At 53.9% G+C, this 20,976-nt stretch overlaps 1 protein-coding gene across 2 annotated transcripts in view; it reads right to left on the reverse strand.

Moving 5' to 3' along the window:
* Positions 1–734: 734 nt before the first annotated feature.
* dlgap4b (discs, large (Drosophila) homolog-associated protein 4b) overlaps positions 735–20,976 on the reverse strand; it is a 165,230-nt gene continuing 144,988 nt past the window's right edge. For both annotated transcript variants that reach the window (XM_036530911.1, XM_036530912.1), the window contains 6 exons: positions 13,327–13,739; positions 12,113–12,204; positions 8,760–9,232; positions 5,120–5,211; positions 2,317–2,469; positions 735–1,496 (listed from right to left, as the gene is read on the reverse strand). In XM_036530911.1, the coding sequence (XP_036386804.1) occupies positions 1,275–1,496; positions 2,317–2,469; positions 5,120–5,211; positions 8,760–9,232; positions 12,113–12,204; positions 13,327–13,739 (1,445 nt within the window). In that variant the 3' untranslated portion in view covers positions 735–1,274. The remainder of the gene's footprint in view (positions 1,497–2,316; positions 2,470–5,119; positions 5,212–8,759; positions 9,233–12,112; positions 12,205–13,326; positions 13,740–20,976) is intronic.

The raw sequence follows: 20,976 nt of genomic DNA on the forward strand, positions 1-20,976 counted from the left end.
TAAGGAAATATGGATCATTTCAATACAGAACTGCTGATCAATGGAATGTGTCCCCGGTCCCTGCCCCTGGTCAGCCCGGGGCTGGAGAACGCACGAATGTCCCCTCTAAAGGAGCGTCCTGTTTAATTCCAGGAGAAGGAATGACTTGTGTAACGGGACAGACGCAGCTGAGCTTCAACGCGCTGGAGCAGAGAAAAGGCAGACTGAGGGGGGACCGAGTTCATCGCTCTCCACGAGCTCGTGGCTGACGGGTACATTCAAACACAGGACTGGCCGTCACACTGTCCCTACGGAGCGTTACACTCTCACACCTGCAGTGCAATGAGTACACATGAGTACGCTTATGCGTGTGAGTGTGTGTGTGTGTGTCAGTTTTACATGAAGTACCTCACATCCTTATGTGCATTGAAGTTCCTTAACAAAGCCGATATAAGTATAAAGAAAAAAACTAAAAGGAATATATTTATATATAAAAAAGAAACTCAGACGGAGACACTATCTTAAGGGTGGTTGGGCCTTGGAGAAGTACAAAAAAAGGCTAAAAAGAGGAGTGATGGATTCCCGTGTCTGCGTCTTGGTCTCAGTGGTCCTTCTGCCAATGCTGCTGGTCCTCCGCTTTGTTTACGGGTTCATTGTTTTTTTTTTTTTTTTTTGGACAAGTACCAAACCCTCCCACCCCCTCCCCTTCTCACCCCCACTCCCAAAGTTAGTAAAGAAACTACCTGATCCTGGATCTGAAGGCGAGCAAAGGGCGCGCACAAAGGCTTAATGCCAAAAGAAAAAGAAACAGAAAAAAGAGAGAGAACTAAAAAAAAAAAAAAAAAAAAAAAGTGCAGGAAGACGAAGGTTGATGGGCGAACGCACACGCGTGTGTCTGTCTGTCTGTCTGTCTGCAAATGGATGTGAGGAGTGGCGTGCAGAGGGCGGGGCAAGGGGCTGCCGTGGCAACGCTTCAGTCCGCACGGTAGAAGATCTCTTATCCAAGATATTATGACATTTAAAGACAGTCTGATATCGTTACGGAGATAATATCATTATTATTATCATTATTATTATTAATAGCAATAACAAAGTCTGTTGAGGTTTTTCCATGGCAGCTATGCAAAAAGGAGTGCTTTTTTCGTGTGTCCCCCCCCTCCAAAGTCATTCCGTGTGTGCTGCCACAAGGACCAGCCTACCCCCGCGTTCCTTCGGCCTTTGGTGAGGGCGAACCCCCACTGTCCCACCCACCCCGACCTCCGACCCCTGACCCCCATGGCTCCCCTCTCCCTCTCTCAGAGCCGGGTCTGGGCCTCGGGTACGTAGATCTCGATGCTGTCCGCGCTCTCCGTGGCCGAGTTCTGCCGCACCGACGCCGCCCGCTTGGCCGCCATTAGCCGCTTGCGGGCCTCCTGCCGCTGCTTGTCCGCGTCGCCTCCCGCCTTTTCCCGAGCTGCCGCCGCCGGCTTGGCCTTAGACGGCTTCTTTGGCACTGGGGGCGCCGGCTTCTTGTCCTCCTGAGACGACAGAACGGGGGGACGCAGAGTGAGAGAGGCGGTTAGAGTGCATCAGGATTACAGAGACCTGCACCACTGCGACTGTGGGCACAGCCGGTCCGATTGCACAGAGTCACACAGCTTTACCCAGCATGCTCTGGGGGGACGAAGCAGATGAACAAGAAGAGAATGCAGCTCACGATGGAGGCTTAGCGTGCCCATATAAGGCGCAGGCGCACAGCTGAAGTATGCCTACTTTACAGTAATCCCTGCCGTCATGAAAGCGGGCTTTTTTTACGCAAGCAATACCTAAAACTACCACAGACATTTGTGTCTTCTCTTGCAGCACATCGCAAATCTAATTTAAGACAAACGAAAGCTACACGCAGACCTGCGTTATGTGTGAAATGAGCGCAGATGAAAGCTCTAGTGAAGCCTTAGGCTTCCTCTGAAGACTTATCCAGCCAATCAGGCTACATCTCTCCAGCCACACATAATGATGTCATCACAGCAGCGTCAGGCATGCAGCCTATCCAGCTACAGAGCTCTGCAGCTTCAGGCGCGATCCGCGAGAGAGAGTGAGAGGCGGTGAGAACAGCGGGCGCGTGGAGACCCCCGTGCGGGGGCCACGGCCTCATGCATGCTCAAAGGGCCGGCGCTCGGCTCCTTTTGGGGGAGGGTAGCCATGCATGTGTAAAGAGAGGCCCATCTGCCCCCCCTTTACGGCAGCGTGGGTGGGGAGGGAGGGAGACGTCCTGCCAAGCTGGGGGGGACCGAGGGGCCGAGAACGGCGGGTTTCCCTACCCCAGCCCGGGCCAGGGGCGGCTGGAGGCGGCAGTACCTTCCTGTCCGGGGACTCCGTCAGCTGCCAGTCATTGGACTTGAGGTGGTAGAGCTCGTCGAACTTCATGCTGATGTCCTCGATGGAGAGCTGCAGCAGGTCCCAGAACCCGGCCAGGTCCTGAGCGGTGGGCCGCGGGTTGGCGTTCACATTCTGGGGGGAGGGGGCAGGGGGACACGGTTAGGCTGGAAGGACGGAAGGGATCAGCAGAAAACGGCCCTTTTTAAAGTCAGACACAAGAACGATTTAATCTCTCCAGAAATCCTGAAAATATTAGTGTAAAAGCTGGTCCGTCCTTTGGGGGGAGTTAAAAAGAGGCATTGCAACAGAAAAAAAGCTAATGTGCTTATATGGGAGTGTGCTTCCTCCCAAAGGTAAAAGGGACTAATTCACGTAATTTTATGTCACCATGGGAAACGCTGGACACAAATCTGTTGAAGTCTACAGGAGCTTTGGCTGGCCTAACCATGTTCCGCCAACCCTCACCACCAGAGGGCACTCCCACACAGCTTAATTCTGAACAGGATGTGTGTCACAGTGTCCTTTCAATACGTGGAAGCGAGAGGGCGAGCCGTAACACAGAGCAATGTCACCGAAACACGGAGTTAACAGCGCAATGAGGAGAGACCTGTGCAGGTGGAAATGACCCGGTTAAGGGTTAAGGCAGAACGATAGAGTAAAGACACCGCTCTCCTTCATTTGCACATCTAGACTCCCGTTAGCGTACAACGCCGTGCATTGGTACTCAGCAGGGAGGGGTTCAAAAGGCAGAGCACTGTCAAACATCAAAGGTAATGGGAGAAGCCTTCCAAAGATTCATCTCCTGAACTTCTCATATAATTTATGGTGCACAAGCGCTGCTTTACATGAGGTAAGGCTGTATGACATGATATATACGTAAAAACCTGCCCTCATTATACCGCTGTGGAAGGCATTATGGGTCCTCTTACGTTGGCCTGTATGACCCAGCCCCCACCCGGCTTCACACAGCCACGGAGGGCGTGTCCAAAGGCCTGACACACCTCCAGGAAGACAGGAAGCCCTTATTATGCTAATGCCCTTGTCAAGAACATCACAGGCCAGACAGGCTCCTGTGCGCTTCCATTCTCTGAGTTCCCTGATGCTGTTGCACATACACTGCGGACGTCTGAGGAGTGGCTCCAGGGAGACCTTCACTGCTGTCATCAGTACACACTCTGGCTGAGTTGAAGATGAAGGTCAAACTTCCATTACAGTACATTATCGGCATATAACAGATGCTCTTATCCGGAGTGACTTACATCTGTTGTTTTTTTTTTAAACAATGTTATTCATTCATGCAGCTGGATATATACCGAGGCAACTGTGGGTTAAGTACCTTGCCCAAGAGTACAGTAATGTGCCAGCGGGGATCAAACTGGCAACCTTTCGGTTACAAGTCCTGCTCCTTAACCACTATGCTACACTGCCCCACACTTCCATAAAGCCGTTTACAGTGGACCCCAAGTAGCTGACGGTGCCTCAGAGGTCACGGTCACAGCAGAAGCATCCCTGTCTGCCGCAGAAGATTGCGTAATCTAATCGCGTTTTTATTTGCATTTCACAGACGAGGGTACAATGGCCATTGAGAATCCAGGGCCACTCATTTGAATGAGAGATCTGCAGGAGTGCAGAGCGGTCCACGCGCTTGGGACCGTGCCGTGACTCACTCACGCATAATGCTGCAAAAGCAAGAACCGCGGGGGGAGAAGGAAAAGGCGGCATGGAGGTTTTCGACTGGAGCGGATTTACTTGGCACTGATCGAGTGACTGATGTATGGTAGTGTACCTGGCTTCCCTTGTCTAGTTAGGTTGCACAGGTTAACTTGTGATAGGGCTTGAATGGTGTTGTGCTCACGCTCCCTGGTCTGGGAGTATTGTTGGCCTGGTCTGATGCTGTTGTTCATTCAGCTTGAATGGATACACTTCTCTTCTTTTGTGCCAGCAGTCGCTCTGGATAAAAGCGTCTGCTAAAGGAATGTAATTTAATGCTGTGTGTTCAGTGGAAGCTACCACTTGGGCAACAGGGTTATGCAGATTTTAAAGATAAGTGAGGAGTGAACCAATGACAGGCAGAAATGAGGAAACCCATTTCAGTGGGGCTAGCCTGCTGAGGCTGATTCATACTGCTCGGAGCAACGGATTCACACGGAGCCTTCAGCTCATTCCAAACCCGGAACGAATCAGAGGGGTGGGGCAGGCAGGGCGGAGTCTCTGAAGGGGTCAGGGATCATGGCCAGCTGGGGGGGGTCTTTGTTAATCTTCCTCGTCACCCCCTGTAGATAAGCTCCCTAAGTCCAGTCCAGTCTGCGTCCAGCTGTACCTCCTGACAGACAGCCATCTGGCTCCTAAAAGTCCACAGTGCTCCGAGACATTCCTCTAATCTATTCATTCATGTTTTGACCACAAGGTTGTGACACGTGGCAAAGTCAGGCCAGTTTTACTTTGCGAATGCACATTTAGCCTTAAGGGACGCCAAAAGAAATCTGCTGGACAATTTTCAAAACATAAATCTAATGAGAAGCATCACGGCATCATGCTACCCTGGTGACAGCTCAACTGGAGTTTTATCGACCCTGGGGGGTAACACTCTAACACTGCCTGCTCCTCCTCTGATTGAGTTAGGAAAACAGGGAACACACACCGAATCTGCACAGGCCTGTTCATTCTCCCGAGCCCCAAGTTTCCTCAGCAGAACTGTCTGCACAGAGTGCCTTTTTTAGGTGAGGCCGGTCAGATGACGTGGTGTGGGGGGGGGGGGGGGGGGGGGGTGTTAATTACTCACCAAGTTTTGTTCGCAGAGCCCTCTGAACTGCTGGAACTTCTGGGACATGAGGAGCTGAGCGCTGCCCACCGCACTGCGCACCTTCCCCAGCACTGCAGAGAAACGAAACACGTCACATCGTCACGTCACATTGTCACGTCACGTCACACCGTCACGTCACATCGTCACGTCACGTCACATCGTCACGTCACGTCACATCTTCACGTCACGTCACGTCACATTGTCACGTCACATTGTCACGTCACATTGTCACGTCACATCGTCACGTCACGTCACATTGTCACGTCACATCGTCACGTCACGTCACGTCACGTCACATTACATGCAGAGCAGAGGCTCTGATCCAGAGCAACCTACATGCAATAGGTTATAATTTTACCTACTTATACCGCTGGATATTTACTGAGGAAATTGTGGGTTATGTACCTTGACCGAGGGTCCAGCAGCAGTGCCTCACCAGGGAATCGAACCAGCAACCTTTAGGTTACAAGCCCTGCTTCTTTCCACTATGCTACACTGCTGTCCCATAGACCAGCGTTTCCCAACCCTGCTCCTGAAGGCACACCGTCCTGCATATCTTCTATCTATCCCTGCTCTACCTACCTGACTGAACTCATCAGTGGCACTTTTGATTAGCTGAGCACACCTGATTTAGTCAAGCAGGAAGGATACATAGAAGATATGCAGGACAGTGTGCCTCCAGGAGCAGGGTTGGGAAACACGGCCATAGACACATTACACACACACAAACAAGTCTGTCCCTGAACCCAGGCTGCAAGGTGGTGCCTGTGATGTTGGTTTTACTGATACTGGCGGCAAGTTCTGCAGGGAGACTCTTCACCTGCGAATGCAAGCATGCTGGAATCAAAGACTGAGCCATTCTCATAGGAGGCCATTCCAATCAAAATGCCCCCTCTCTGTTCATTTTAGATATGAACTGTAGACACAGCACCCAGCCCCGCCAGTCTCTCTCCTCCCTCTCTCTCCTATCTGGAAATCTGGATTTGCATTGCATTTGGGTTTTTTTGTGGTCACTTATTTGTGTCTATGACTTAGGTTTCTTTTTAACAGCTGTGACATACAGCTCTTTTAAAGGTTAGCATCCTTCCTCTTTGGGTGTGTCTGTGTTGGTCTCTCTGTCTCTCCATGATGCAGCAGCCAGACTCCCTCCTGGGGAGAGGGTGGGCGATCGGGACAGAAATAACCCCACAGCAGGGCGGGGCTCCCCAGGAGTGGGGCCTGCTGCAGGGGGGAGAAGGGCAGAGGGGGCGTGGGGGGGCGAAGAGGGGGCCGGATCCCAGTCGATGTGGAGGACACAGGGTCTGCCGCCGTTACAGGCCCGGTTAGATGAAATTCAAGCAGACAGAATGGACGGGTAACTGACTCCTGTCTGTCTGGAACCGTGTTCATTCATCTCGAGTGGGGGGAGGTTCGCTGGACACTAATGGTGTCCTATTTCTTTTTTCTTCCGGTCATTATGCAGTCTGAGGAACAGTCAGCGTTAGTCAAGCAAAGACACATCCCAAGGTAGAGCAGTGATGCTGTAAATGGACACAGCTTACCGTAACACTAGTGTGTCTGTAAATGGACACAGTTTACTGTAACACTGGTGCTGGAATGAGACCTGACATTAACACACTCCCCTCACACAGTGCAGGACCTACACCAATCACCTCTTAGGCCTAATGGGATAGACGGTGAATGCAAAGTTAAAATCTAGTTGAGGATTTGTCACACCTTTGAAGAATCAAGAGAGGACTAACAGTTGGTGAGATCCTCCCAGGCTAATGCTCTAGCTCGGTCAGCTGTTCAGCATAACTGAGCACATTTCAACAATTCAAAGAGGTGGTGAAGTGAACGCGGCAGTATGTTAAACTCTACTTTATAAACTACTCTGAACTAGACTGCAGATCCACACTCACCAAACAAATGCAACGCACTATAGTTCACATTTCGGCTTCCCCGGTCCTTCTAAAGTCAACACGACTCACTGGTAACACAACTGTCTACAAGCAGATTAAACAGCGAGGTGGAGATTTTTTTATCCACTTTAAACATAAGCCTGGGCGAATACTTCGCTCAACACTTTCAGTCCTGGGAGGGAAACTAGGTCAGCCAAGAGTCTGTGCCGCTAAAATCAGATCAGAGCGTTACGAAGTTACGGGCAATGAAATTACAGTGCCCGACCAGGTGCTTTGCCGGTCCCGCATAACGCTTGATCGTATATTCATGACAGGCCGCGTCACACTGATCGTATATTCATGACAGGCCGCGCCACACTGATCGTATATTCATGACAGGCCGCGTAACACTGATCGAATATTCATGACAGCTGTGGATGCTGACTGACACCTGCCGTTTCTCCCTCTCGACAGCTAGCCGGTTTAAGGCTGTGCAGGTTCGACCGCCTTGCTCTCAGCCTGTAAGATGCACCTGCCTGCATTTAAGCCTCTCCCCGGGCTGGGTGTAGCAGGGCAGGTTGGTCTCTGATGGTCATTACGCTGCTGCCATCTCAAGCCTGATGTTTAGGCCCTAATCTGCCCCTTTAATCAGGCCCAGAGCAGATTACTGTAATTCTGGGGTTTACACGCCTGCTCTGTCTGCTGGGCTCAGGTATTAGAAACTCATTCAGAGAGGAGTGAGCGTAGTGACATGGAGTGGTCTGGCCACCCAGCTCTCAGACTCCTCTCTGTGGGGGGGCTGGACCCAATCTGGAGCTCCTGGAGAGAGAAGGCTGCAGACCCACCCACAGAGTTTTACATTTTACTGGGGATTACAGAATCAAACATTTAAATCACTTGGCCGTGAGGACTTCAGCTGAGCTGAATCTTCTCCTCTCCTTATTTGGCTGAGCACCTCGTCTCGTCTGAGATGATTTACCGAACACAGCAGTTACACAGTTTCGCAACAGCTGCAGCTGGAAGAGCGGTGATAACGACCACTCAGCTATAGCACAGATTGTAAATCAAAACTGACAAAAACCAAAAAAGTCATCTTTACACCATCACCCATGGCAAAGACAATCAATATAAAGCCCTAGTCCACAGCGCAGGTATCAGATCAGTTATGGCTATGGGCAGAGTGCACCAATGGAGAAATGGCCTTCTTATGCTCTATGCCATGTTATTCTCTGTTCTGGTTTTGTGTAGCTCACTGACACTGATCCTGGATCAGTCCATAGCTGCGTTGAAGAGTAGTGGGTTTAGCCCTAAGGTAAGGCCATCACCCATGGCAAAGACCACCATTATAAAGCCCTGCTCAGTAGTGTAAGTAGTGATGACTATGGGCTGCATACACCAATGGTGAAATGGCCTTCTTACGCTGCATCTACGCCATGATATTGTGTGTTCTGGTTTTGTGTAGCTAAGTGAAGCTGATCCTGGATCAGCCCACAGCTGTGCTGAAGAGCAGCAGGTTCAGGGCTAAAGCAGGGACTGTAACCAAAAGGTTGCCGGTTCGATTCCCTGCTGGTGCACTGCTGCTGTACCCTTGGTTGGCCATCAACCGTGGCAAAGACCACCATTATAAAGCCCTAGTCAGTAGTGTAGGTAGTGGTGGCTAAAGGCTGAGCGCACCAAAGGTGAAACTGATCCTGGATCAGCCCACAGCTGTGCTGAGGTGCAGCGGGTTCGGCCCTCACCCTCCTCAGACAGCTGGTTGTCTTTGGTCTCCTGCTCCATCTGCTGGCACCAGCCCTCCATGCGGCCGGTCTCGGCCTGCAGCAGCTTCAGGAACCAGTGGCCGTCGCGGCGGCAGGTGGCGGCGGCGGAGGCGCCGGGCTGCGTCGGCCCACAGGGGGCGCTGCCGTTCCCGCTCTCCAGCCAGGGGTCAGGCGGTGGCAGGGAGGAGGGGTCCAGCGCCGGGTCCAGGCTCTCCGAGAAGGAGGAGGAGCTGCTGCGGGTGGCGGTGCAGCTGGGCGGCTGGCGGGCGCCCGCCCCGCCCTCGCCGTTGCCCTGCGGGGGGTGGGGGTGGCGGTGGTGGGGCGGGGTGGGGCAGTCGGTGGACTGGCAGGCGCTGTTCGCCGTGGTCTTCTCTGCGGGCCGGGCGTTGTGGAGGTCCTGCGTGTCGGAGTCCGTCTCCTGTTTGGATGCCATGCTGCTGGATCGGCTGAGCCTGCGAACACAGGGACGCGGGGGGGGGGGGAGGTGAGTAACGCGGGGTGGGGGGACAGCGAGAGGGGATGGCGGTGCAGCACGGCGGTAAGGAGCGGGACGCGTAACTGAAAGGTTGCTGGTTCGATTCCCCGCGCTGCTGCTGTACCTTTGAGAAAGGTGCTTAACTCAGCCTCAGTAAATATCCAGCTGTATAAATGCATAACATGTGAAAAGTGTAACCTACTGAAGTTGCTCTGGATAAGCGTCTGCTAAATGACAATAATTTAATGTAATGGGACACGCATGAATATTACATTACATTATTGTCGTTTAGCAGATGCTCGTACCCTTCACTTTTTTTTTTTTTTTACATTTTTTTCCCCATTTATACAGCTATATATTTGCTGAACCAATTGTGGGTTCTGGTTCGATTCCCCAGTGGGTTATGAGCCCTGCACCGCTACGCTACACTGCTGCCTCAGAACATTAGAGGATAAGGGCTTCATCAGGACACAGCAGCACCCAGAACCATCACTGACGAACCAAACCAGACCCTGGGCCGTGCTGTGGATGCATCAGACACCCCCCAGGAAAACCTAGTTAGAGAAAGGGGCCGAGGGAGTCTGTGACAGACAGAGAGAGGTATCGCCAAACGGCGGGCGTGTTTAAACGACTGAAAGACTAAAAGGGGACACACGATCAAGTCCGCACGCTTCTCTGATACTCCGCCAGCAATGCTATCAGGGGCCCCATTTAGGTCTCATCAGCGATCGATGTCGGTCTAATGACAGCGGCGGGGTCTGGATCGGGGTGTCGCGTTACACTGTAGTTTGGACCGAAGCAGCGGGGCGCCCTTGCCCAGCCCAGACCGGCCCCGCCGGTGGCGTGGTCAGAGACCGCCGGGTGACCTTGGCGCCGGTCCTGCTGTCACTGCCCGCGGCTCAGACGCCGGGGCGGGAGGTGACAAACGGGGGAAAGTGTCCCATCGCTGGAAATTTGAGCGGAAAAGGACGGCCCAAAAGGGGGCGGAAATCTAAACTGAAATATGACACTCCGGACAGCGGCTGGGAAGAAGTAAGAGATGCATGAGTCTGCATCTACGGGACCGAAGGAGAGGGACTCTTCATATGCACCGCACGGCACAAACACCATGTTTACCAGAGATGAGTAGGATTAAAACCAAGCGTTCAAATCGGCTGCCTGAGAGTCGCTCACACAATGCACATAACTGAAGAAACTTCTCTGTCACACTGAAAACCAGTCAGTTACGTAAGTGCAGTTACATAAGTGTGTTTGAATTCTGCGAGACTCACACTTTCACACAGGCGGTACAGACTTCTCTGTCTCTCGCCCTTGCATTCAGAAGGGGCTAAAATAATAAAAAGGCTGCAGAAAGCTGCAGGCATCTGTGAGCTTCAGAGTGAGGCAGGGGTGAGGCAGGGGTGAGGCAGGGGTAAGGCAGGGGTAAGGCAGGGGTAAGGCAGGGGTAAGGCAGGGTGAGGCAGGGGTAAGGCAGGGGTGAGGCGGGGGTGAGGCGGGGGTGAGGCAGGGGTAAGGCAGGGGTAAGGCAGGGGTAAGGCAGGGGTAAGGCAGGGTGAGGCGGGGGTGAGGCGGGGGTGAGGCGGGGGTGAGGCAGGGGTGAGGCAGGGGTGAGGCAGGGGTAAGGCAGGGTGAGGCAGGGTGAGGCAGGGTGAGGCGGGGGGTGAGGCGGGGGTGAGGCAGGGGTGAGGCAGGGTGAGGCAGGGTGAGGCGGGGGTGAGGCGGGGGTGAGGCGGGGGTGAGGCGGGGGTGAGGCAGGGGTAAGGCAGGGGTAAGGCAGGGGTAAGGCAGGGGTAAGGCAGGGTGAGGCAGGGGTAAGGCAGGGGTGAGGCGGGGGTGAGGCGGGGGTGAGGCGGGGGTGAGGCAGGGGTAAGGCAGGGGTAAGGCAGGGGTAAGGCAGGGTGAGGCGGGGGTGAGGCGGGGGTGAGGCGGGGGTGAGGCAGGGGTGAGGCAGGGGTAAGGCAGGGTGAGGCAGGGTGAGGCAGGGTGAGGCGGGGGTGAGGCGGGGGTGAGGCGGGGGTGAGGCGGGGGTGAGGCGGGGGTGAGGCAGGGTGAGGCAGGGTGAGGCGGGGGTGAGGCGGGGGTGAGGCAGGGGTGAGGCGGGGGTGAGGCAGGGGTGAGGCAGGGGTGAGGCAGGGGTAAGGCAGGGTGAGGCAGGGTGAGGCAGGGGTAAGGCAGGGGTGAGGCAGGGTGAGGCAGGGGTAAGGCAGGGGTGAGGCAGGGGTGAGGCAGGGGTAAGGCAGGGGTGAGGCAGGGTGAGGCAGGGTGAGGCAGGGTGAGGCAGGGGTGAGGCAGGGGTGAGGCAGGGGTGAGGCAGGGTAAGGCAGGGGTGAGGCAGGGGTGAGGCGGGGGTGAGGCGGGGGTGAGGCGGGGGTGAGGCGGGGGTGAGGCGGGGGTGAGGCAGGGGTAAGGCAGGGTGAGGCAGGGTGAGGCGGGGGTGAGGCGGGGGTGAGGCGGGGGTGAGGCGGGGGTGAGGCGGGGGTGAGGCAGGGTGAGGCAGGGTGAGGCGGGGGTGAGGCGGGGGTGAGGCGGGGGTGAGGCGGGGGTGAGGCAGGGGTGAGGCAGGGGTGAGGCAGGGGTAAGGCAGGGGTGAGGCAGGGTGAGGCGGGGGTGAGGCGGGGGTGAGGCAGGGGTGAGGCAGGGTGAGGCAGGGGTAAGGCAGGGGTAAGGCAGGGGTGAGGCAGGGGTGAGGCAGGGGTAAGGCAGGGGTGAGGCAGGGTGAGGCAGGGTGAGGCAGGGGTGAGGCAGGGGTGAGGCGGGGGTGAGGCGGGGGTGAGGCGGGGGTGAGGCAGGGTGAGGCAGGGGTGAGGCAGGGGTGAGGCAGGGGTGAGGCGGGGGTGAGGCAGGGGTCTTTACTCACTGCCAGCTGTCCTCCACCTGCACTCCGATGGACTGGAACCTGGTCAGCGGTGGGGTCTCCTCTGCCTTTTGCACTGCCTGAACACAGTCCACCTGCCAACCAATCACAGAGCAGCGCCTTAACCCAACGCTACGGCACTAACCCAACGCTAAAGCATTAACCCAACGCTACGGCACTAACCCAACGCTAAAGCATTAACCCAACGCTACGGCACTAACCCAACACTAAAGCATTAACCCAACACTATGGCTCTAACCCAACACTAAAGCATTAACCCAACGCTACAGCACCAACCCAACACTAAAGCATTAAACCAATGTTATGGCTCTAACCCAACACTAAAGCATTAAACCAATGTTATGGCACTAACCCAACACTAAAGCATTAAACCAATGTTATGGCACTAACCCAACACTAAAGCATTAACCCAACGCTACGGCACTAACCCAACGCTAAAGCACTAACCCAACGCTACGGCACTAACCCAACACTAAAGCACTAACCCAACGCTACGGCACTAACCCAACACTAAAGCATTAACCCAACGCTGCGGCACTAACTCAACGCTTAAGCATTAACCCAACGCTAGGGCACTAACCCAACGCTACGGCACTAACCCAACGCTAAAGCATTAACCTAACGCTATGGCACTAACCCAACACTAAAGCATTAACCCAACGCTATGGCTCTAACCCAACACTAAAGCATTAACCCAACGCTACAGCACCAACCCAGCGCTAAAGCATTAAACCAATGTTATGGCACTAACTGAACATTAAGGCCCAACAGTCAATGTGAGTGTCTAAGGAAACTTACTAAACTGTTTTTGCATATATGCATTTGTAGATAAATACAGAGAACACTAAGGGTTCGGATACCGACTGATTTTTGGCATCAGCTTTCCTGACTGTGATTGTCTGTGATGAGCTCAAGAGACTGTTTAAAGCTAAACACTACACCAGCCCTTCAGTATGGGACTGAATCAAGCCTAGTGAAAACCAAGAACAAAACAGAGAGGAACCAGCATGCACTGCTCACAAACAGCAGCAGCCTCACGCCACTGACATGCTGCAGGCTGGAGTCTAAGCCCTAGTCTGGGATGCTCCCTGCTGGGTAAATCAGCCAATCACAGGCTGTAAACAGCACCGGCTGCTACGCTTCCCCAGATCAGCGAGCAAACCCAGGGCCGTCAGCACATTTGTGAGCATACTGACCTGTATACCGATGGAAGAGAGCTTCCTCCGGGGCACGATCTCGGCTCGGGGCTCCTCGGCGGTCAGCGTCCCCTTGGCGCTCTTCAGGGCGTCATGCTGGGGCTCGTCGGGCGGTGGCGGGGGCTCGCGGGGGGTGGCGACGGGTGCAGGGCCGGGGGCGGGGGCGGGGGCGGGGGCGGGGCCGCGGTGGCCCTTGGCCAGGCTGCTGGCCCGCGCGCTGTCGAGGCTGTCCGACGAGTTGCTGCGCCCCGATTGGCTGTTGGCCTCGCTCTTGCGCTCCTGGCTGTCCAGGTAGGTGTCCTGTGCCGACTCGGTGCTGCTCTGCACCGTCACCGAGATGTAGGGCTTGGAGGTGGTGCGGGGGGGCACGGGGGGCGGCGCTGTCTTCTTACAGGTGGTTATGCAGGTGGAGACTACAACAGAGAGAGAGGGGGGGGGGGGGGGGGGGGGACGTCAACCAGCTGGAACAGAACACAACCGACATGGAAGCATCTACACAAGTATACAATGCCCCCAGGGCAGCAGTGTAGCATAATGGTAAGGAGTGGAGCTCATAACCAAAAGGTTTCTGGTTCGATTTCAGCTGTACAAATGGATAAAATTGTTACCTACTGTATGTATGTTGCTCTGAATAAGAGTGTCTGCTAAATGGCAGTAATGCAACGTAATGTAGTAATGTATAGCTATACTGAATGAACCCTTCCCTGGGAGAACAGTTCATTATGTAGAAAGCATGCACATGGCACAGCAACCACTATCATTGCAGGTTTCACTGCATAATCCAACTAAAACGTAAAGCTTACACATTATAACTGAACACAAAGGGAAGGGGTCATAACCATGGTTTTAAAACATCTACAATAATGTCATGTTATTAAAATGATAGAGGCTGTGTAGCATAGCTGCAAGGAGCACAGTTCAAAACTGAGAATTTTGCCAGTTTGATTCCCTGCTGGGGCACTGCCGCTGTAACCTTGGGCCAAGTGCTTAACCCACAATTGCCTCAGTAGATACTTGATTGTGTAAATACATAACATGTAAAAATCACAACCTCTGTAAGTTGCTCTGTATAAGAGCGTCTGCTAAATGACCGTAATGTCAGTAATGATAAAGAGGAAAAGAGAGAGCGTATTTCCCGCTGAGGAGATGTGCAGAGTGCCGTCCTCGGTCTGACTGCTCCCTGAGTACAGCCTTTCAGCCCGCTGCACAGCCGAGGGGTGGGGGTGCGCGGGGGGGCTCCACTCTGCACCAGCGCAGACAAATGGCCCAAGACAGGAAGCCCCGACAATTAGCCGCCGACTTTAATTTCCTCCTGGTGGCCTCATTAGGAGTGGGCCTCACACGGCGAGAGAGAGCGCCGGTCAGAGGCCTTCAGAGGGCAGCTGTGCGCCCCCCCGCACCATCCCCCCCCCCACCCGCAGCCGACTCCCCTCATTACACACCAAACTAAACCCCAGCCAGCCAGCCCCCTGTCGGGAGGCAGGCGAGCGGATCACTGCAGAGATCAGGGAGGGGGGACACGGTCACTGGGCCACACTGCAGACGGAAGAAAGAGAATCACTGAACTACACCGCAGAGATGGAGGAAAGAGAGTCACTGGACTATACTGGAGAAATTTAAGCAGGAAGTGACATCATCAAATATGTTGTTTTGGAGTAGCTTGTGTTTTGAAATGCAGAAAGTATTTGCTGATGTAGGCTGTATGTGTAATCCAGACTACAGTCCAGATAGAGGGAAGAGACGGACACTGGAATGCACAGCAGAAATAGGGGAAAGGGTCACTGGAATGATCAGAGGGGGAAGCCACAGTCACTGGACTACACTCCAGACTGGAGAGATCAATCAGGGAGGCGATGACCTCTGACCTACGCTGTAAAGACAGAAGAGGAAAGTAATTGTAACAGCACACTGCCAGCAGACTGTTCTCTTACAAATTCAGCAGTATCCCCCATCAGCGGAGACTCTGCCCTGCCTCTATGCTCCGCAGCGAAGGCCGGCTCAGCACCAGGTGCACTGCCTAGGCCGGCTCGGCACCAGGTGCACTGCCTAGGCCGGCTCGGCACCAGGTGCACTGCGGAGGCCGGCTCGGCACCAGGTGCACTGCGGAGGCCGGCTCGGCACCAGGTGCACTGCGGAGGCCGGCTCGGCACCAGGTGCACTGTGGCCCCTCCTCTCTGTACCTGCCGGTGCAGGTGCTGATGCAGGTGCTGCCTGACAGCCACTCCCCTCCCACCCACAGGGTCAGCTGACTCAGCGAGGCCACTCCCACTGACCCAGGCGCCACTCACATTGCAGCAGAGAAAAGGCCGCAGACGGCCTCGTCAGCGTGAGGTATCAGCCTCCCGCAGCTGAAGGGAGGCGCAGGGAGCACGTGGTTAAAAACGGAGTGGCCCCACACTGAAAGCGAAAGCGTGGTCGCTCGGCAGCGCAGCCGCGAACAAACTCTGCCTCCTGTCAGCTGTGCCACCGCACAGAGAGTCCGCCCACCTCTGTGGAACGCACTTCCTGTTACCCGGCCAGGCCCAGGGCTGATGCTTCTCAGTCCATTTCAGACAAACGTCACTGGCACAACCACACAGACCTACGGTGTTGCCAAAGCAAAGTTCACATAAATACACACGCACACACACACACGCACGCACACACACGCACGCACACACACGCACGCACACACACGCACGCACACACACACACACACACACGTATTTTCATTCAGTACCAGGAGCTGTGCAGATGCTCCCTGCCCACTGTCTCTCAGAATGCGGCACTCGGATATATCGTGCTGCTAAAGGTGCTGCGCTTCCCTGCTGGTGAGCTGCTCCTCCCGGGAGCACACTGTACGCTAAACATTCAGCCCGACCCACAGAGACAGAGACACCGTAATCTGAATGACACCAGCTGTCTGGTTAACTTTATTGGCCCTCAGGGCCAATGTATTAGGACTTTGCACTGAACGCTTGCGCTCCTGATTAATTGTCCCATTGTGTCACATTGGGCATGCGTGCAAGTTCTGCATGCATATGTTTTCTGCTGTGACTGGGGGTCCCAGATTCACTGACTGACTGACTCATTTTCTCTGCCACTCTTTCAGCAACATCAGACTGCAAAGAAGCCATCAAAGTGGTTCCAGCTCTTGATCAGCTCTCTCAGTTCATCTTTCTGAGAGAGATTTAATCTTATTTTCATGATGTGACTCAAATATGACCGACTCACCAGATACCAGTCATTTTTTCCCCGAAATCCTTTTTAAATGTACTGTCCGCTTGTTTAAATCTACAGCCTACACAGGGAAACATTTTCTTCATTTCAAAACAAAAGCCACTTTCAAACAACATATCTGACGATAGACAACGGCTTCAAGTCTGTGGTAGAAATGAAGTCCGCACGCTGCTGGACAGAGATGTCCATTCAGCAGACACCGGTCTCCTCATCCAGTACTGGCTGAGTTCTACACAATTTAACTGAAAAAAGACACACCTTTCCCTTGCACGTCTCGCTGCTTTTAATGCTAGAATGACTGTGCCTCACTCTTATTCTCCACGCTTTTGAAGGGCGTCTCCCTGCAGTTAACGTGGGCCAGCGAAAGAGGGTCACCTCCCAGCATGGGGGGCGTGGTGTGGGAGGCTGGATAAACACATGCGGGTGTGGAGCTGGCCGACGTCCCTGCAGAGGAAATGCTGTTAGACTAACAGGAAGAGCGCCCATATTAATACGAGAGCTCTGTGGAAAAATCACCACCCCTCGGCACGTGGCATTCCGGGTAAGAGATTGACAGGCCACAGGACTGTGATCCACCGCTTCTCCCGTGGGAGTTAATTGTTGGTGTAACTGATCCAGTTTCTCCCCTGTGTGTTTTGTTTTGTTGGTTCTCTCTGAAGGACTTTAACAGCAAGTGAGAAACACAGGGAAGCTGCTGGGTCATCGCTGTTCAGCAAAGGCCAGGTGCAGCACCTGTCCTGCAGACTGCTTTTCCCAAAATTACACTGACAGGCCTCACACAGTGAGCTGCCGCCAGCCTGACCGCCACAGCACGGCCTGTCCTCCAGGCCACGCCCCGACACCCACTCCGGGTCCCCTACTGTGGGACGGCCGCCAGCCGCGGACAAAAGGAGACTTTCACTGAGAGTGGCAGATTCCTCTCATGCCTGGAGCAGGCGGAGGAGGTCAGAGCGGCCGACTGGTCTGGTGTGGGGAGTGTCACTTAATGTTTCCAAAGCCCTGACCCCCCCCCCCGTACCCTCTGCCTCACTTAATGCTCCTGTCACCCTGTCCACCCCCCCCCCCCCCCCCACCCGACCCCCAGCCTCACCCTGAGCTGCGACCCTACCCGCCGTTTCCGTGTATAAGGAAGGAAGGACTTTACTACAAGCATCACTTACTGCAAGCATCGCTAACTCAAACATTCACCTGGCACGTGCTACCATAACTGACATGTCCAGCTGGAGAATCACGCCTGCTCCTCTTCAGAGTCATGGGAAACTGCAAATACAAGCCTGCTGTTGGGATTGGTCCATGCGGGAGGTGGGCTGACCGTTAATATTAAAGGTAGGAAAAAAAGCCACCAAAATGTAAGGATATGAATCAGCACTCCACTCCTCAAGCCCAGGGATTTTTTCCCCCCCACTGCTGGCCTACATACTTTCAGCAGCTCGGCCTCGAGGAAGAGTCCCTACGCCTTTTAATAAATCTTTCACAAGCTGGAGGAATTCCGTGGAGAAGCTGTCGCCAGCCCTGCGCAGATGAGTTACAGCACTGGTCTTGAGTAGAGCGGCGTTTTGCCAGGAGAAGTGAGGATTCTGGAACCCGTGGCCCTCAGAGGTGCCGGCGGTGCGGACGGATTTAGCCGCTGGCACAGACAGCATTGGGCAGGCGGCCCGGGTTCGAACGCCCTGCGGGGTAATGCAAGCCCTCCTCACTCCATCAGTAACGGAGCGGTGTGAAGATGATCACTGTGCAGGTGGCCAACTCCAGAGAGCGACAAACCTCTGGCCAAGGAACTTGTCAACACCATGTTAGCAGGTGACACACTGACCCCAGATCAACTGTGCTGAAAAGTGATCGCATTGTCCCTTCCTCCCTGTCCCCGCAGAGCACACACTAGATAAAATTAGCCTTCATTTTATCCTACACTGCAGGTACCCAGAAACAAACTCCAGGTAAAACCAGACTTCATTTATCCTACTATGCAGGTACACAAACACACTCCAGGTAAAACTATTCTTCATTTTATTCTACACCGCAGGCACACAGAAACACACTCCATACAAAACAAGTCTTTACTCATCCCAAACTGCAGATACACACACTCAAAGCAAAACTAGTCTTCATTTATCCTACACTATGCAGGTACGCACAGAAATGCTCAAATTAAAACTAGTCTTTGTTTTATCCTCTGCAGGTACACAGAAACACACTCCAGGTAAAACTAACCTTCATCTTATCCTAAACTGCACACAGACACCAGAGACACACAGCAGACACACAGAGCCTTTTGAGTCTTGCTTAAGTTCCCCAGTCAACATCTCCGCCCTGACCTTGGGAGTCCATCTAAGACTCATCAAGGGCATCTGATGATCAAAAGATGCGGCCTTCAGGGGAAAAGAGCATCAGCTTTCCCACCACAGGCTCATTTTATAACAAAGACAGGGAACGCTCTCCCATTTTACTAAGGCAGTGCAGTTTATCTCTGTGGCTGACAGTGATCTTCTAAAACAAAGCTTATGCAGACACCGACGCTTACATGTCCATCCAATCAACTCAGTGCAGCTCTTATTTCCCTCGAACGGTTAAAGCTCGGATCGCTCAGCCGTCCTGTCAATCACCGCTCTGAGCTCACAGTCCCAGGAGGGAGCTAACGGAATGGTGCATGTGCTTTTAACCAAGAGGGACGGTGACAGTCACAAGGACAGGGCTCGGGGACAGGAAGTGACAGGGAAAGGCAGAGTGCCCGTGGGGTCACCCTTGTGCGCGCCGGAACACGGTCCTCAAAGGACAACGGCAAGGACGCAGTGTGGAGGAGCAAGGAGATCCACTCTGCCACTCTGGAGCCCGGGCGCTCTGTGACGCAGGCCGTGGGACAGGGAGGGTGACACACAGTCACCTCACACACAACGCCAGGGCCTCCCGGGGAACGGGATTCATCGCTGCTGGCCAGCATCCTAACACGCATTCCTTCCTGCGTCCGGTTTTGAAAAAAAACTCAGGGAAAGTGTTTGGTTGGACTAACCTCTCAGTCAGCACTGCACAGGCACGCTGCTTATGTATGCTTGGTATGTGTAACTAAACACTTCCCATGGGTCAGATTTTCGCATTTTTAACATGCCTTTCCCACTGGACCTCATTAGGCCCATTTAGTTTATCCCCAACATGCGTAAACAATAATCTGACCTGCGCTCAGGGGCGGCTTGAGCCCAAACGGGCCTTTATGTCATGTGTTCAGTGTAAGGCTTCACACGCAAACGCTAACACACACACACACACACACACACACACCACAGGTCCAGACCAATCTGTCAAAAGCAATGGCGAAACGACTAACTCAACTGCCGCTTGTGTTCGATAATGCACCACAGCGGGCGCACTTGTTGGCTGGAATCTGGATTACCGAACCGAAATCTGATTAGATCTGAGCACGTAGCGTTTCTTTCTTTGCAGTTACAAAACACAAATCAGTCCATTGTTCTTCAAACCTATCAAAGTGGAATGCTTCAGGGGGGCAAGCCAGTCCTAGCTATCAGCGTGTCAGGAAAGCGGTCGCCTTGTCTGTCGAGATAAGCGTGTTTGACTTCTGATATGTGGCGTTTCCATAGTGTTGCACAGCACAGAGGAAGCTTCCACAGCCTCAGTGAATGGTTCTTACACTACAGTGCACCACCAACACTGCGGAGACAGGGGAAAACAATAGGAGAGCACACCCAGAAAGGAATGACTAACGAGCCGAACCAGGCGCTAGCAGCATTGCATTTACATTTATTAATGCGGCAGACACTTTTATCCAAAACGACTTACAGGTCAGGAAGAGTCCAACACAAGCAAAAAGCCTTAAGGAGTCAACAATATGAGAAGCGCTGCATGACCAGGCTTCGATGGCTGGCCAGACAAGGTACAAGCGGCAAGCATCAACGAAACGCACAGATGCACACGAGCGCCCCTCCACCCCCACCTCTCCACCGAGAGCCCCGGGCTGAATCTGCGGCCGTAAACAAAGAGACGATTACAGGGCTGCTGACAGGCTAACGACAGCCGCGCGGAGGGAACGCCGGGCGGAGAGGTGTCGGAATGCCGGAGCACGCTCTCGCCAGCGCAGCTGCGTTCCCCTGGCGACAGGCGTCCGTTTGACACCTGCTCGCGACCCCTGCGGGGGCGTCTGTTTACCCGCCGTTAGCAGACTGTCATCTAGAAAAACTGGGAGAGTAAACGAGAGACTCGGAGCAGGGCCTCGTCGGCCCGTAGGGTGGGGCTAGTGCAGACGCTGGCAGAAACAGAAACGGCAGACATTCAAAAAAAGCCAATAAATTTATTTTTAAAAACCAACAAGCAAAGAGAAACAGCCAAACCAATTCTAGCCAGCACACCTGTACTTAACAGGTGTGGTGTAGTGGTGAGGAGTGGAGCTCGTAACCGCAAGGTTGCTGGTTCGATTCCCGATGG

The sequence above is a fragment of the Megalops cyprinoides genome, chromosome 6, assembly GCF_013368585.1.
Source record: "Megalops cyprinoides isolate fMegCyp1 chromosome 6, fMegCyp1.pri, whole genome shotgun sequence".
Lineage (NCBI taxonomy): Eukaryota > Metazoa > Chordata > Actinopteri > Elopiformes > Megalopidae > Megalops > Megalops cyprinoides.